Source organism: Fukomys damarensis, unplaced genomic scaffold, assembly GCF_012274545.1.
Source record: "Fukomys damarensis isolate Sample0158 unplaced genomic scaffold, DMR_v1.0_HiC HiC_scaffold_37, whole genome shotgun sequence".
NCBI lineage: Eukaryota > Metazoa > Chordata > Mammalia > Rodentia > Bathyergidae > Fukomys > Fukomys damarensis.
The window spans coordinates 6,621,692-6,636,869 of record NW_022900949.1 but is presented as its reverse complement, the minus strand read 5'-3'; the positions used below and the strand labels follow the sequence as shown (position 1 = coordinate 6,636,869).

General features: G+C 50.4%; 2 protein-coding genes across 3 annotated transcripts in view; one reads left to right on the top strand and one right to left on the bottom strand.

Annotated features, from left to right (window-relative positions):
- The window catches only part of Rab3d (RAB3D, member RAS oncogene family), a 4,665-nt gene extending 1,106 nt beyond the window's left edge, over positions 1–3,559 (top strand). Inside the window, exons 3-5 of one of the 2 annotated variants that reach the window (XM_033759583.1) lie at positions 50–75; positions 164–288; positions 1,199–3,559. In XM_033759583.1, coding sequence (XP_033615474.1) covers positions 50–75; positions 164–288; positions 1,199–1,386 — 339 coding nt within the window. In that variant the 3' untranslated portion in view covers positions 1,387–3,559. The remainder of the gene's footprint in view (positions 1–49; positions 76–163; positions 289–1,198) is intronic. The other variant, XM_033759582.1, reaches the window with a different exon arrangement.
- Positions 3,560–9,176: 5,617 nt separating this feature from the next.
- Tspan16 (tetraspanin 16) overlaps positions 9,177–15,178 on the bottom strand; it is an 11,675-nt gene continuing 5,673 nt past the window's right edge. Inside the window, 3 exon segments of the mRNA XM_010634723.2 lie at positions 9,177–9,551; positions 12,372–12,455; positions 13,107–13,261. Of these exon segments, the coding sequence (XP_010633025.1) occupies positions 9,504–9,551; positions 12,372–12,455; positions 13,107–13,261 (287 nt within the window). The 3' untranslated portion in view covers positions 9,177–9,503.

The following is a 15,178-nucleotide window of genomic DNA, read 5'->3' as shown; positions in this document are numbered from 1 at the left end:
CTACCGCGGAGCCATGGGCTTCCTGCTCATGTATGACATCGCCAACCAGGAGTCCTTTGCCGCTGTGCAGGACTGGTGAGTCTTCCTGACCCCTGACCCCTGACATCTGCCCTCCCCCCCATCCCATCCACCCCCGCCTCGCTCATGACCTTTAACTCCACAGGGCCACACAGATCAAGACCTACTCCTGGGATAACGCCCAGGTCATCCTGGTGGGAAACAAGTGTGACCTGGAGGACGAGCGGGTCGTGCCTACTGAGGACGGCCGGAGACTCGCCGATGACCTTGGTTAGTGCGCAACCTGGGCTGCAAGACCTGGGTCCCCCGTAGTCAGATCTCATTCCTACTGTCAAGTTCCAGGTCCGGCCACTGTTATCAACCCTTTGAGGATCTGTCCAGAGATATATCCACGGGTGTGCTACCTTCTGCATTTTAGACGATTGATTTTGGGGGCGGGTATTTGAGACGGTGTCTCACTCTGTTGTTCAGGTTGACCCGGAACTTAGCCATCCTCCTGCCTCAGCCTCCCAAATTTCTATGTTTGTAAGTGAAGTTTGCCTGGGACACAGCCACATATGAACCCATTTCTGTAATGTTTGTGGCAACATCTATGCTGCACTAGCAGGGCCGTAGAGTTAAAACAGAGACTGAATGGACCACAGAGCCTAAAATCTTCATGATTTGGCTGTTTACAGAGAAAATTTGCTGATCTTTGAGCTAACTTTTACAAACACCCTCTTTCCCTTTCCATTTTCTTTCCTTTCCTTTCTTTTCTTTTTTCTTTTTCTTTTTCTTTTTTGAGATGGGGTCTTACTATGTTGCCCGGGCAGGACTTGAACATGTAGGCCCCAGCAATTCTCCTGCCTCAGCCTCCTGAGTAGCTGGATCTACAGGCTGGTGCCGCCACACCTGGCTACAAACTGCTGCTCGGACACTTATAGCCACTGCTTGGTGACAGGGACTCTTGAGATTCTCCAGACCAGGGCTGCCGCTGCAGATCTTTATCAGCATCAGTCACAGCAGCATCACTGTTCTCATGTTACAGATGAGCTGGCTGAAGTTCAGAGAGGCTAAGACACTCAGCCGAGGTTGCACAGCAATAGAAAGGGCCAGTCTGGGAGACGCAGGTGTGAGGGATGCCACAGCCCGGGCCCTAGCCCGGGAGTCTCATGGGTGTCCCTGCCTTGTCTCTCTCCAGGGTTCGAGTTCTTTGAGGCCAGTGCCAAGGAGAACATCAATGTGAAGCAGGTGTTTGAGCGCCTGGTGGACGTCATCTGCGACAGGATGAATGAAACCTTGGAAGCCAACTCCAGCCCAGGCAGCAACGGGAAAGGCCCGGCCCTGGGGGACCCTGTGCCACCCCAGCCCAGCAGCTGTGGCTGCTAGGGGGACCCTTGGCCCCCGCTTGCCTCATCTGCCACCTCAGGGACTGTGTGACCCAGGCATGAGCCACAAGGGCTGTTCCCAAGCTCAGGGCCCCTTCTCTCCTGTGTGCTACTCCCCAGCCCGGCATGGCTCACTTCCTCCCCGTGTCACCTCCACGCTCAACCCCAGGGGCTCGGCTCAGCATTGCGCGCAGCAGCCTGGGGACATTGTCACGCACACGCTTGCAGCTTTCTGAGGCCTTTCAGTGGGGTGACCGTCGGAGGCGTGTCCCAGCGTGCCTGAGGAAGAGGTCTCCGTAGTGCCTTCTACAACAGAACCATTTTCTGGGGGCATTCAGCGCTGGGCATTGCCTGGTGTGTAGGAGTCCTCCAAAAGTGTCATGATACTTCTCCCAGAAGAGGCGGAGGCAGCCCCTCTTTCTCAGGTCCCCCAGCTTAGCCTTGAGCCTTCCATATGAAACCCCTAAATGCCAAGGCTTTAAGTTGAGATCACAATTCAGGGCCCCACAGACCCCTCCCTCTGGCTGGCAGATTGAATACTAAAGCTCATTTTCCTGTTATAGAAAGGATAGGGACCTGGACGTGGGGGCGCACGCCTGTCATTCCATCACTCAGGAGGCTGAGGCAGGAGGATTGCTGAGGGTTCAAGGCCATCCTGGGCTACATAGCAAGATGTCTCAAAAAGAAGGGACAGGAAGTTCAGCTGCTCCTGGTGGCGAGACTCCAAAAGTGCCTTCTGTGCTTCACGCCGTCCACGTCACGCTGGACCCCATCGCTCCGTGGGCTGGTCCTGGATTGGATTCTGGAATTTGGGCCGTTTTGGGGAGGCTGGGAATCGGCCCGGTGTTAACCTCTGAGCCGGAGCCCAGACCCTCCCGCCCGGGCTCCATCTGTCTGGTTGTATTTTAAGCAAGAGCTTTCCAAATCTTATATCCTGCTAGAAAAGGAACTTGAGCAACATTCCCACAGCCCGTGCTTGCCTGCGACTCTTCTTCCTTCTCCCTCCCTCCCTCTGTGTGGTGCTGGGGATGAAACCCAGCGCCTCATTTGGGCTAAGCCCCTCCTCTGCCTCTGAGCTCCATTCCCTGCTCCTTTTTCATTTTGACATGAGGGCTCGTTAAGTTTTTAGGTTGGTCTCAAACTTGGGATCCTCCTGCCTCAGCCTCCCAGATAGCTGAGAATCCAGGCAAACACTGGCACGCTCGAGCTGCCCGTGATGACTCTCAGACGTCAGGACTTGGGTATCTTCGACTCGAAGACCCCCTGTCTGTTTCCGAAGCCGTAGCACCCTTGGGTCCAGGGTTGTGACACTCCTGCTAGTGGAAGGGTCCCTTCTGAGGGAGTCTAGGGGGGCCGGGTTGTGCAGCCTGCTTTTGTCACTTGCACCCTTATGGGTGCAGCGGTGGAGCGGCGGGTCCTCGTGTTGATGGGGTTGTGCTGGGTGGGTGTCAGGGAGTCCTGGGACCCTTGCCCAGAGCAAAACCAAGGCCACTTCCGGTGGCCTGGCACCTGCTCCACACCAAGCAGAACCCCGTGATGGGACCCGCATTGTGTGGGCAGCCTTGGGAGATGCCTTGTTGTCTCCAGCTCCCCGGCTCCAGTCCGGGACACCATCCATCCCCCCAAGTTCTTGTTGCCAAAGTGACTTCCTGCAGCCTTCCTGACTCACCACCCCCCCACAGGGGTTTCTGAGTAGTAAAGGCTCATTTAAGTTCACACTTATTTCTAGGAAGCTCCGTGTACCCCACGCCAGGGGCCACCCATAGAACTTCAGAGTGAGAAGATTTTTTTTTTTTTTTTTGCACACCCAGAAATTGAACGATTACTGGGCCTGGTGGCGCACGTCTGTCATCCCAGCACTTGGGAGGCTGAGGCAGGAGGATCGCCAATTAGTTCGAGGCCAGCCTGGACTACACTGCGAGACCCTGTTTCAAAATAGACAAAAGTCTTTTAGAGTTCAGCTTCAAGTAGCAGCAGAGAGATCTGCTTTGAGGTTCTCTCAAGACTGGAAAGAATGTAGGAAAAAATCACATTTGTTTATTTCTTCTCAAAATAAGGCAGGTTTTCCATGGTGTGATTAGAGAGGGAGGCTTCCTTCATGATGGTCACTAGGGAGCGGAAGCGGGGTCCTCGTAGCTCACAGGAGGAGGGAGGGTTAAGTTCACAGATGGAAATCACCAGGCTGTGGGCGAGCGCCCCCCTGTGCCTGAGCCTGTCTTATGCATTCTCGGGCTCGGAGTGGCTTCTGCTCCGTAGCGGCTCCTCCCTAGTGATTCTGAAACACTACGCTGACCTCGGTGGGCCGTGAACACTGTCTGTCAGGTGCTTCTGCAAACGTGCATTTTCTCCACAGAAACAATAAAAGCAGCGATGCCGAAGTGCCTTTGTTCTTTCATTTCCTGTAGTGAAAGGCAGCTTCCAGGAGAGGAGCTGTTCCAAATGCCCAGCAGCCAACAAGTGGATAAAGATGTGGCTTTTCTTATGCAAGGGAGTACTACTATGCCGTAAAGAAGGGTGAGCTGCAGACATTTCTGGCTAAAGGGACGCACCTTGAGACCACACTCTAAAGTGAAATAAATCAGATGCCTGTGTCTAAATACCGCACTGTTTCTCTGGTGTGAGAAACCGAAAGTGGGAAATCAGGACTAAGATGGATGATAGATACTGGGAAATGGGAATAAAATGTTCAAAATGAGATGAGGAATAAGGGGGGAGGGGAAAGGAAAGGACGGGCAAGAAAAAAAGGGGAAATGGAAACAAAGCTTTTCTATATAAGCAGGGAAAGGGGTGGAAAAGAGAGAGGATAGCAAAGGAAAAAGAAGCCAGATATATCAGGTACAGGTACAAATCCCTAAGATGAATGTGATCATTGTGTATGTCTAAAACGTACCACTGTAGGTTAAAGAAGGTGGGGGAGGCTGTTGTACACAGGGCAGTGGAAGGTCTGCCGCAGGCCCCTGGGGAAGCCTGAGGCTGCCCCTAGCAGTACTGGCCCCACCGTGGCTCTGCACAGGTATAATCTCACCTCAGGAGGCTGAGGCAGGAGGACCAAGAGTTTGAGGCAGCCTGGGCAGCCTAGTGTAACTGTCTCAAAATAAAAACTTTAGGCTGGGTGTGGTGGCGCACGCCTGTCATCCCAGCACTCGGGAGGCTGAGGCAGGAGGATCGCTGGGAGTTCGAGACCAACCTGGGCTACACAGTGAGTTCCAGGTCAGTCTCAACCACATAGTGAGACCCTGTCTCAAAACAAAGAAACAAACAAAAAAACTGGAAAAAATCAAAATAAAAACCTTGAAAGGGCTGGGGGTGAAGGGACTCAGGGAAGGCAGCTTCTCCCCAAATAACCCTGGTGAGAAGGTCTCTCCCACAGCAGCCAGCAGCACCGGGAGCGCCTGAGTCACACACCCTTTCCCCTGCCTCTGGCCTTCCAAACCCCCCCCCCAGCTGGGAGGAAATGCCAGAGCTCTGGCCATGGCCCCTGAAGCCCCAGGCTCCGAATCAGAGCCCCACCCTCCTGTCCTGTACTCTGCCGAATCCCACCACATGGCCTTGTTTTGCTCGGTTTTTTAAACCCCAGGGCTGGTGCCACAGGGCCTTTGAACTAGCCATTCCCTGCCAGTTCCCTTCTTACTGATCCCCAGTTTAGAACTAGTGCTTTAGTGCCAAGTCCTGAGTTCGATCCCCGGTACTAGATATAAATAAATAAAAAGATAGAGCTAGTGCTTAGTACTGCTTGTTTTGTCTCTTTAGTTGTTTTGTTTTTTTTTTGTTTTTGTTCTTTGAGACAGGGTCTCACTATCTAGTTGAGACTGACCTGGAACTCACTATGTAGCCCAGGCTGGTCTCGAACTCCCAGCGATCCTCCTGCCTCAGCCTCCCGAGTGCTGGGATGACAGGCGTGCGCCACCACGCCCGGCCTTGTTGTTTTCTTTTGTTCATTCATTTTTATTATGGGTTTTTGAGACAGAGTCTCACTGTGTAGTCCAGGCTGGCCTGGAATGCGTGGTGATTCTCCTTCCTCAGCCTCCCTAGTTCTAGGATTACAGGTGTGCACCAGAATGCTTTGCTTCCTCCTTTTTTTTTCTCTGTTTCTTTCTTTCTTTTTCTCTGTCCCAAAGATGGAACCCAGGGCCTTAAGCATGCTAAGCCTGTGTACTACCACTGAACTACACCCCTAGTCCTTTTTAATTTTTATTTTGAGACAGGATCTCCCTTAGTTTCCCAGGTTGGTCTTGAACTTGCAGTCCTCCTGCCTCAGCCTCCTGAGTAGCTGTGATACAAGCTACTCCTGGCCAGCCTGGAATACATAGCAAGAGCCTCAAAATTAAAAGAATAAAAAATAAATATCTGGCCTTTGTCCCTAATGGTTTCTGGCACACAGCTCCTAAAGCCCTGATTCCTTTTGCATGTCACTGAGATGAACTGGGGGTCCTGGAGATCTCGGGAGGGAGCTGGTCACCAGGAAGATTAGAGGGGTGGCCTCTTCAGTCCTTTCCCCACCTCCCCTATCACCTTGGGGGGACAGAGGGACTGGACAGTAAGGTGATCCTGACTGACAGTAAGTCAATGACTGAATCAATGATTTCCATGTGGTGAGACCTCCATAAAACCCCTAAGAGATGACAGGCACATCTATAATCCCAGCACTCTGGGAGGCTGAGGCAGGAGGATCGCAGCCTGGGCAATCTGGTGACTTGGAACGACCCTGTCTTAAAATAAAAGTTTAGATTCCACCTCACTCCCAAAAGAATGGTTGTTAACAAAAAGTCAACCAATAACAAATGCTGACAGGGCTGTGGGGAAAAAGGAAGCCTTCTCCACTGCTGGTGGGAGTGCAGACTGGTGCAACCGCTGTGGAGATCATTGTGGAGATTCCTCAGAACACTACAACTAAAGGTTCCATTCAACCTCACTATTCCTCTTGGTATCTTTCCAAAAGAATTAAAAGCACCATACCACAGAGATATACGCACACCCGTGTTTATAGCAGCACAGTGTGTAACAGCTAAATCTTGGAAACAGCCCAAATGCCCACCAACTGGTGAGTGGATAAAGAAGATGTGGGATTTTTTTAAAAAGCATATGTAGTGCCAGAGTGAGCACTTTTTTGGTGGGGGGATACAGGGGATAGAATTCAGGATCTGTGCTTGTGAGGCAGGCATGGCACCACTGAGCTAAACCCCCCGTCCCAAGAAGATCTGTGAGTTTTTTTTAACACACTGGAGTACTACTCTGCCATAAAGAAGGATGAGCTTCAGACACTTATAGCTAAATGCATGGACCTGGAGACCACACTCTTTCTGTTTGGTTGTTTGTGTTTTTTGAGACAGGGTCTCACTATGTAGTTGAGACTGACCTGGAACTCACTGTGTAGCCCAGGCTGGTCTCGAACTCCCAGCGATCCTCCTGCCTCAGCCTCCCGAGTGCTGGGATGACAGGCGTGCGCCACCACACCCAGGTAGGAGACCATACTCTTAAGTGAAGTAAATCTAACGCACACGTGTAAATACTGCACTGTTTCTCTGGTGTGAGAAACTGAAAGTGGAAATAGGACTGAGGTGTATAATGGATACTGGGAAACGGGAAGAAAATGTTTAAATAGGAGGGGGAACAAGGGAGGGGGGAGGGGGGAAGGAAAGAAGGGACAAGGAGATAAAGAACGGGGAAAATGGAAACAAAGCTTTTGAATATAAGGAGAGGAAGAGAGGTTGAAGGGAGGGGGAATGGAAAAAAATTCCCTTGATGACTATGATTATTATGTCTATTTCAAATGTACCGATAAATGTTTTACTTAAAAATAAAGCAAAGGGCTGAGGATGGAACTCAGTGTCAGGGCTCTGGGTGCAAACCCCAAGACGGCCAAGCAAACAAACAACAAAGAAAACCAAAAAACCCTCCACGATTGGACTCCAGAGTGCTGGTGGCTTAGTGAACTCACCTAGGTGCTGGGAGGACGGTGGCCCGGAAGGGACACAGCCTCACCGGCCCTTACTTCGCCTCCGGCCTTCCTCCCTCTTAGCTGTCCCTGAGTCACATCCTTTATCACAAACTAGGTGTGGTGAGGAAAGTGCTTTCTCACTGCAGAAACCCTGGGTGATGCCAGCATGTTACCGCTCTGGGCAGAGAGGGAAGACCTTGACAACCCCACTTTGTAACCAGAGTGGACAGAAATGTGGGTGAGCAGGATGGAGTGCATGCCCAAGAACTTAATTCCCCAGTCCTTCGTTAATGGTATTTGAAGTTGGGGCTCCTGGGGAGGCCTCCACAGCAGCGCTTTATTTATTTATTTATTTTGGAGACAGGGTCTCCCTATGCAGCCCAGCCTAGCCTTGAGCCCTAGGTGATCCTCCTGCCTCAGCCTCCCGAGTGCTGGGGTGACAGGTGTGCGCCACCACGCCCGGCTCATACTGCGATTTTTAATGAAGAATCTGATTCAGCCTCCTGTGGTCATCAGATGAAGTGCTTGGTTCATTCCCTCTCACGCATGACGACGGCCAGGCCTTAAAGGCCCCCAGGTGACTCCCCTGCCCCAACTGGACAGCAGGTGGCTGGGTGCAGAGCTCCGTGGTTGAGCACCTGCCTCGCTGAGCTCCATCTCCTGTGTCTCAGCCACTTCCGGCCGCTCGGACAAAACACCCAATGGCCAGTTTGAAGATGAGAGGCTTATTCTGGCTCCTCCATGGTGGGCTGTGTCCAAAGCAGGGACGGGATGGCAGAGGGGCCTGGGGGAGGACGGGGGCTCTGCCCACAGCAGTCAGGAAGCAGAGACGGGGACAAGAACATACACTTCCGGGTTGCAGCAGGGGCACTCAGGAGACTGGGGGAGTCTAGATTCTCCAACCAACACGGTAGGATAAGCAGCTACTACCGTGGGGACTTTGCGGGGACGAGTCCCCAGTCAGAGGGGAAGGCAGAGCCAGGCATGGCGGCACACAACTGTAGTTGAGGCACTCGGGAGGCTGAGGCAGGAGGGTCACCAGGAGTTCGAGGCCAGCCTGGACTATCTGGACTATATTAGAGATACCTTGTCTCAAAAAAAAAAAGATTTGAGCCAATCAGTAAATTTTGTTGATAGTAGAGAAATTAAGTGACGGCAAGGAGAGGCTGTTATCGTAGGTGTGATAATGAAATTATAGTTGTGAACACAAATCACTAGTTTGAGAGACGCACACTGACGTATGAAGGGGAAACAACACCTCGCAGGGTTTGTTTCAATACAGTTCCTCAAATGCCTCTTCACAAAAGATAGTTTGGAAGGGAGGTGATACGTATGTTAATTAGCTCGATTTAATCATTGCACATTTCTCCTATCAGAACATCGCAGCGTCCTTCGCCTGGGGTTAGATCACAAAATACCATGAATATTTAAATTTTTAAAATGTTAACTATCCCAGTAAAAGACACTTTGCCATTGATCTTCCTCAGAGTCCTCCCCCTGCTATGAACACACTGGTCCCATCACTGTTGCTGTTTTCTGAAGCAGTTCTGGAAAGCCTTCTTTCGGGACTTTTTGGCAGGCCTGGGGGCGCACGCCTGTAGTCCCAGCACTCAGGAGGCTGAGGCGGGAGGATCGCTGTGAGTTCGAGACCAGCCCGGGCTACACGGTGAGTTCCAGGGCGGCCGTCTGAACTACAGTTCGGGTAGGGGCGTGGCCAGCTAATAATCTGCTGCTTGCTACTGCCCCCCCTTTCAAGGCAGGTGGCAGCACCTCTGAGCTAAATCCCCGGCCCCTCCTGCCATTTTGGTGCCATGGGTCATGAGGTGTCGGGAGGCCTCACCACAGTGGGTTATTCTGTCGTAATTTCATGCTCCCAGATGGAGCTCAATCAACCTTTCCTTCACATGTACCCAGACTCAGGCTTTTCATTACAGTAACAAATAATGGGCTTAAACGCCACCGCTTTAGGTATTTGAGCTATAACCACTGCCAGCTGGTGTCAGAAATAAACTCGAGGAGAAAAGAGTCAGGGCGGATAGGTGGTTCTTGATTGATTACTGTTGTTGTTGTTGTTATTCCCCCTTCCAAAAACGGTTAAGTGCTACAGAGGAATAAAAGTGAGATCCAATCAGCAGCAGCCAGGTGGGCTCCAGTGTTTCATCCTTCCCAAGCCTGTGTTGTCAGCCCAGCTTGATGAACAGCAGCAAGGTGGCAAGAGCACCTGGCAACTGAAATGGGAGAGAAACAAAACAGCTGTCGTCAGAGACCACGGAAGTGGAACCAAACCCTCCTGCCTTCCCACGAGCCCTGAGGACATTTCCCAGCATCCTACGCCCTCCCATTTCCTGTTATGTTCGGCCAATAGGAAGCCCATGCCTTCTGACTGTCTCTTACATTTGGCCAATAGGAAGCCGAGGCCTTCGGACTTTTTGTAACGTTTGACCCACAGGAGATATGGGCAGACCGGAAGAGAGCAGTTGGATAATTTTTCGAACTTCCTCTCGTGCCCCCTCCTGAGCGCTCTATACCCACAGTTGTGGGCAGATGGCGCTTCTTTCTTGTTGGTCATCTGCTTATTTGTGCTATTGTTGAGAGTGGGATATTAAACTCTCTGACAACACTAAATTGTCTATTGTCCCTGTAATTCCATCAGTTTTTCCTAATTTATTTTGCGGTTTTTTTCCCCTCCCTTATTTTGGAGTTTTATTTTTAGATGCATATATGCTTACATTTTAAATTTTTGTGTGTGGCATTTTTGTTGTCGTTTGTTTGCTTGAGGCAAGGTCTTGCTGTGTACTCCGGGCTGTCCTCGAACTCATTTTAAAGCCCAAACTGGACTCAAACTCATGGCGATCTTCCTGCCTCGGCCTCCCGAGTGCTGGTATTATGGGTGTGTGGCACCACACTTGGCTTGTTGACATTTTACATTTATAGGTATGCACTATGTTTTTGTAATTGTTTTTTGACTTCATGGTGGATCGATGCCTTTATCACTATAAAATGTTCTTCTGTCTCTAGCTACAATTTTTGGTTTGCTATTGATTTAGGGACTGCTGCTCTCTGTTGGCCACCACTCACATGGTGTACCTTTCCCCATCCTTTTAAGTTTCAGTTCATTTGTGTTTTTGCATCAATGTGTGCTTCTCGTAGATTGAACATTGTTCAGTCATGTGTTTCAATCCACCCTTTGGATCTGTGTCTTTTGACCCATTTTTTTTAATCCCTTTACATTTGATGTAATTGCTGATGGAGTTGGACATGGACCTGCCCTTTTGCTATTTGTGTTTACGTTGCTGATCCTGTTCTTTGCTCTTGGACTTCTTTTATATTTTCTTGTGTACCATTTTATTTCTCTTATTTTACTATATTTTAAGAATTACTCAGCCAGGCATGGTGGTGGTGTAGATCTGTGATCCCCACACTCAGGAGGCTGAGGCAGGAGATGGGAGGGTCGCTCCCGGTTCAAGGCCAGCCTGAGGTACATAGTGGGTTCTAGGCCATCCTGCACTACATAGTGAATCTCTGACTCCAAAAGCAAAACCAAACAAGAATTACTTTTCAGTGGTAGCTTTAGGGATTACAATTCATATTTTAAATTTTAGCAGTCTAGTCTTTTTGTTTGTTGTTTTGTCCTTTTTTTGTTTTGTTTTGTTTTGGAAACAGTGGCTTGCTAAATCACTAAGCTGCCCCCAGGCTAGGCTCAAACTTGCAGTCCTCCTGCCTCAGCCTCCCAGAATTCAGGATTACAGGTGTGAGCCACACACAGCTCCAAATAAATTTTAATCACATACAAACGCTGTGTTCCCACGTAGCTTTATTCTTTGCGCTATTATGGTCCTACAAATTCATTCCATTTCTTTTTTGTTTTGTCTTTCAGACGGGGTCTCACTATGAAATTCAGGTTGGCCTTGAACCATTATGGAGTCCAGGCTGACCTTTAACCCGGAGCTCACAAGGTCTTCCTGCCTCAGCCTCCCCAGCCTCTGGGACTTCAGGTATGTGCCACCACATCCAGCTGGAAATCAGACATTTTACATACTACACTGTGCAATCCGACTTTCCTTTCCCTTCAGGTCTTTTACATTGCTATTTTGTGATGTTGTCTCTGCCGGTGTCTGTTCATTTAATGAGAACTGGGAATTAATTCTCACAAATCTGTATTCTTTGTGTGTGACCGCTGAATTCGTTGCTTGGTTACCTGGGTGGTTGAAATGAGAAATGTTTCTTTTTCAAAAAGGAGGCTTGTGTTTTCATTTTATTTATTTATGTATGTATTTTGTAGTACCGGGGATCAGACTCGGGACCTTGTGCTTGCGAGGCAGGTGCCACGCCACTGAGCTAAATCCCCAGCCCTTGTGTTCTTATTTTATTTACTTATTTATTTATTTTGGTACCGGGGATCGAACTCGGGTCCTTGTACTTGCGAAGCAGGCAGCAGAACCACGGAGCTAAATCCCCTGCCCCTGGGTTCTTACTTTTTAAATTTGGGTGAGCTGGGCAGGGTGGCACATTCCTACAATACCAGCATCAGGAGGCTGAGGCAGGAGGATCACTGCGATTTCAAGACCAGCCTGGGCTACATAGTGGGACCCTGTCTCAAAATGTAACCAACACTGACAGTAGCATTAAAGTTGCATAATATCCTGCCCATATTTATTCCCTCATCCGTTCTGTTTGTGGCACAGCTTATTTCATTCTATTTTTGCGTGTCTGAATAGCATAAAAAACCAGGACCAGATGAACTGAAAGAGAGTCCCATCCACTGTGCTAGTTTCTTCCTCCCTGGGATTCCTGGGCTAGACCCTTGCTATTGCTTCTTTTCCCCGCTTCTCCATACTGGAGGTGGAAACCAGGGCCTTCACCCTGAGCTACACCCCAGCCCTGTATTTATTTATTATCTGTTTATTTAGGAACAGGCCCTCTCCCAGTCACTTGGGATCCTCCTGCCTCAGCCTCCCCGAAGGCTGGCATCTCAGGCGTGCACCACCACGCTCAGCCCCTCAGGTTTGGAATGAAAGAGTGGCCAGCGTCCCAGAGGGGTGACTCACCTGCATCGCCGCGGTCCCCAGGGAGACCCAGCTCAGGGTGTAGCTCTGCGTCTTTGTGATTTTCAGCAGCCTGCGGAAGCAGCCCTGGGGGTGCACACAGCAAGGCAGGCAGGGGCTGCTCAGCAGAGGACTCTGGTCTCGCCCACCCCGGGGGCCGCTCCCCAGCAACCCCCACCAGAGCACACCGGTCACCACCTCTTTCCACCACACTGAGCTCCCCTGTTTAAGCGATCTGTGTCACCCTGGAGAAGCCACCCCGCCTCTCTGGACCTCTGCTGGCCCAGCTGGAAGGGGAACCAATGAGCCTGGCGTGGTGACACACGCCTGTCATCCCAGAAGGGTGCTGGCCCATGGTACAGACATGAGCACAGCTTGGATTTTTTTATTTTAATTTTTTGTTTGGAGCCAGGGTCTCATGATGTAGCCCAGGCTGGCCTCAAACTTGAAGCCATCCTCCTGCCTCAGCCTCCTGAGTGGCAAGCAACTGTGGGCCGAAACCTCTGACATGAGGAGCCAAACCTTCCCTCTTTGTAAGTGGGTGACCTCAGATATTTGTCACAGTGGTGGAAAGCAGACTCAGTTTCCCCAGAGGACGCGTTATCCGAGGAGCTGAACTAGCATTGATTTCTCTCTTCCCTGGGCCCCTTTGTTGGGGTCCCCGAATGAGCAATTTTTTAGAAAAGTCACCAACACTTAGGGTCAGTCGAGGTCATGCACGGCAAAATCTCCAGTTACCTCCTGGTGGATGACGCTGGGGGACACGTTGTGCCCGTCACAGGCCGCAGTGCCCAGGGATTTACAGCAGCCCCTGGGGTAGGAGTGGCCAGTCGCCAGAGAGAAGGAAGAGCCGGGAAAATCTGTGTAGTTATTCACCCCGCAGCACTTTAGTTGCAGAGAGAGCAAATGTCAAGAGCAGCTTTTCAAAAAAAAAAGCTGAGCGTGGTGGCGCACACCTGTCATCCCAGCACTCGGGAGGCTGAGGCAGGAGGATCACTGTGAGTTCGAGACCAGCCTGGGCTACACAATGAGTTCCAGGGCATCTGAACTACACAGTGGACACTGTCTCAAAAAAACCAAATAAAAAAAATATATATATAGCCAAAAAAAGAGGAAGAAAAACAGAAATAGCATCATACAAGTAAGAATAGAAATGATGGTCGCCATGGCTACTATCCCAGCAGTCACCACATCCCAGCACCTGCCTTCAAAACACCATTCTAAAACAGGTATGGTGGCACAGGCCTGTGATCCTAGCACCTGGGAGGCTGAGGCAGGAAGATCACCATGAGTTCAAGGCCATCCTGGAATACGTGTTGAGTTCAAGGCCAGCCTGAACCATATAACAACACCCCGTCTCAAAAAAAAAAAATCCTATGGCCAGTCTGGTGACACACGCCTGTAATCCCAGCACTTGAGAAGCTGAGGCAGGAGGATTGCTGTGAATTTGAGGGCAGGTTGGGCTACATAGCAGACCCTGTCTCAAAAAACGGCAAAAACACCGACTTTCCATGGCTCCCAAGCTACTTAACACAAAAGCTGAGCTCCTGCTGTGACCTACACAAACGGTCTGTCACCTACCTCCTGTCCCAGCCTCCCATAATGCTCCCCTGTGGCTCTTGGCTCCAGCCACCCCCAATTTCTTCATTATTCTGCCGAGACACTTAGCAAGTGTGAGCCTCAGGACCTTTGCACAACCTGCTCCTGCTTTTGGAAACGCTCTTCCTTCGACATCTGTCTCACCTGCTCCCTCACCTCACTTGCGTCTCTGCTCCAAGGTCCCTCTTCAGAAAGGCCTGTCCTCATCCTGCTCTGTGAAATTACCGATAAGCCAGGAATCAGCCAGGCTGAACACAGTTATTTCTTTTCCTTTTTGTTTTTGTTTGTTTTGCAGAACTGAAGATGCAACCTAGGGCCTTCACACAGTGCTACAGCCCCAGCCCTTTATTTATTTATTCATTCATTCATGTAGAGAGACAGGGTCTTGCTAAATTGTCCAGGCTAGGTTTGAACCTGAAATCCTCCTGCCTCAGCCTCCCAGGGTGCTGGCATGACAGGCACGTACCCCAAGACCTACCCCTTCTTGTATTCTTTAAATCATCTCCCCCAGTACTGAGGGTCAAACCCAGGTGTGCTCTGCCATTGAGCTCCATCCTCAGCCCTTTTTATTTTAACACCGGGTCTCAGTAAGTTGCCCAGACTGGCCTAGGACTTGAGATCCTCCTGTCTCAGCCTTCTGAATAGCTAGGATTATAGGAATGAACCGCTACACCTGCAGTTGCAAATACTTTTAAATTACAACCATGTACATTGGCTTTCCAAAAAGATATAATGCACATCTCATAGACTATACTATAAACACAGCTTTTAAATTTTGGGGGTGGTTCTGGCGTTTGAATCCAGGGCCTTTGCACTGAGACAAGATTTTGCTAAATTTCTCAGTTGTCCAGGCTGGGCTTGAACTCAAACATCCTCCTGCCTCAGCTGTCCAGGGTGCTAGGGTTACAGGGGTGCAGCACCCGCCCAATACGTGTTTTGTGCTCTTGGGGTGGACCCAGGGCCTTACAAAGATGCTTACACGCGCACGTGCACAACCTTATACGCAAAGCCAAAAGGCGGAACCATAAACAAATGCCTCTGTCCGGACGGAGGACTGGGATTCAGCCTCACAAAGGAAGCCGATTCTGAGCCGTCGCCACAAGGGAGGAATCTCAAGAGGGCGCCGAAGACGCCTTGCGGGACCTGCAACTTGGAGGGCCCTGGGGTCTTCAGGCCACCTAGACAGGGGGGAGGAGGCGGGGAAAGGGGCG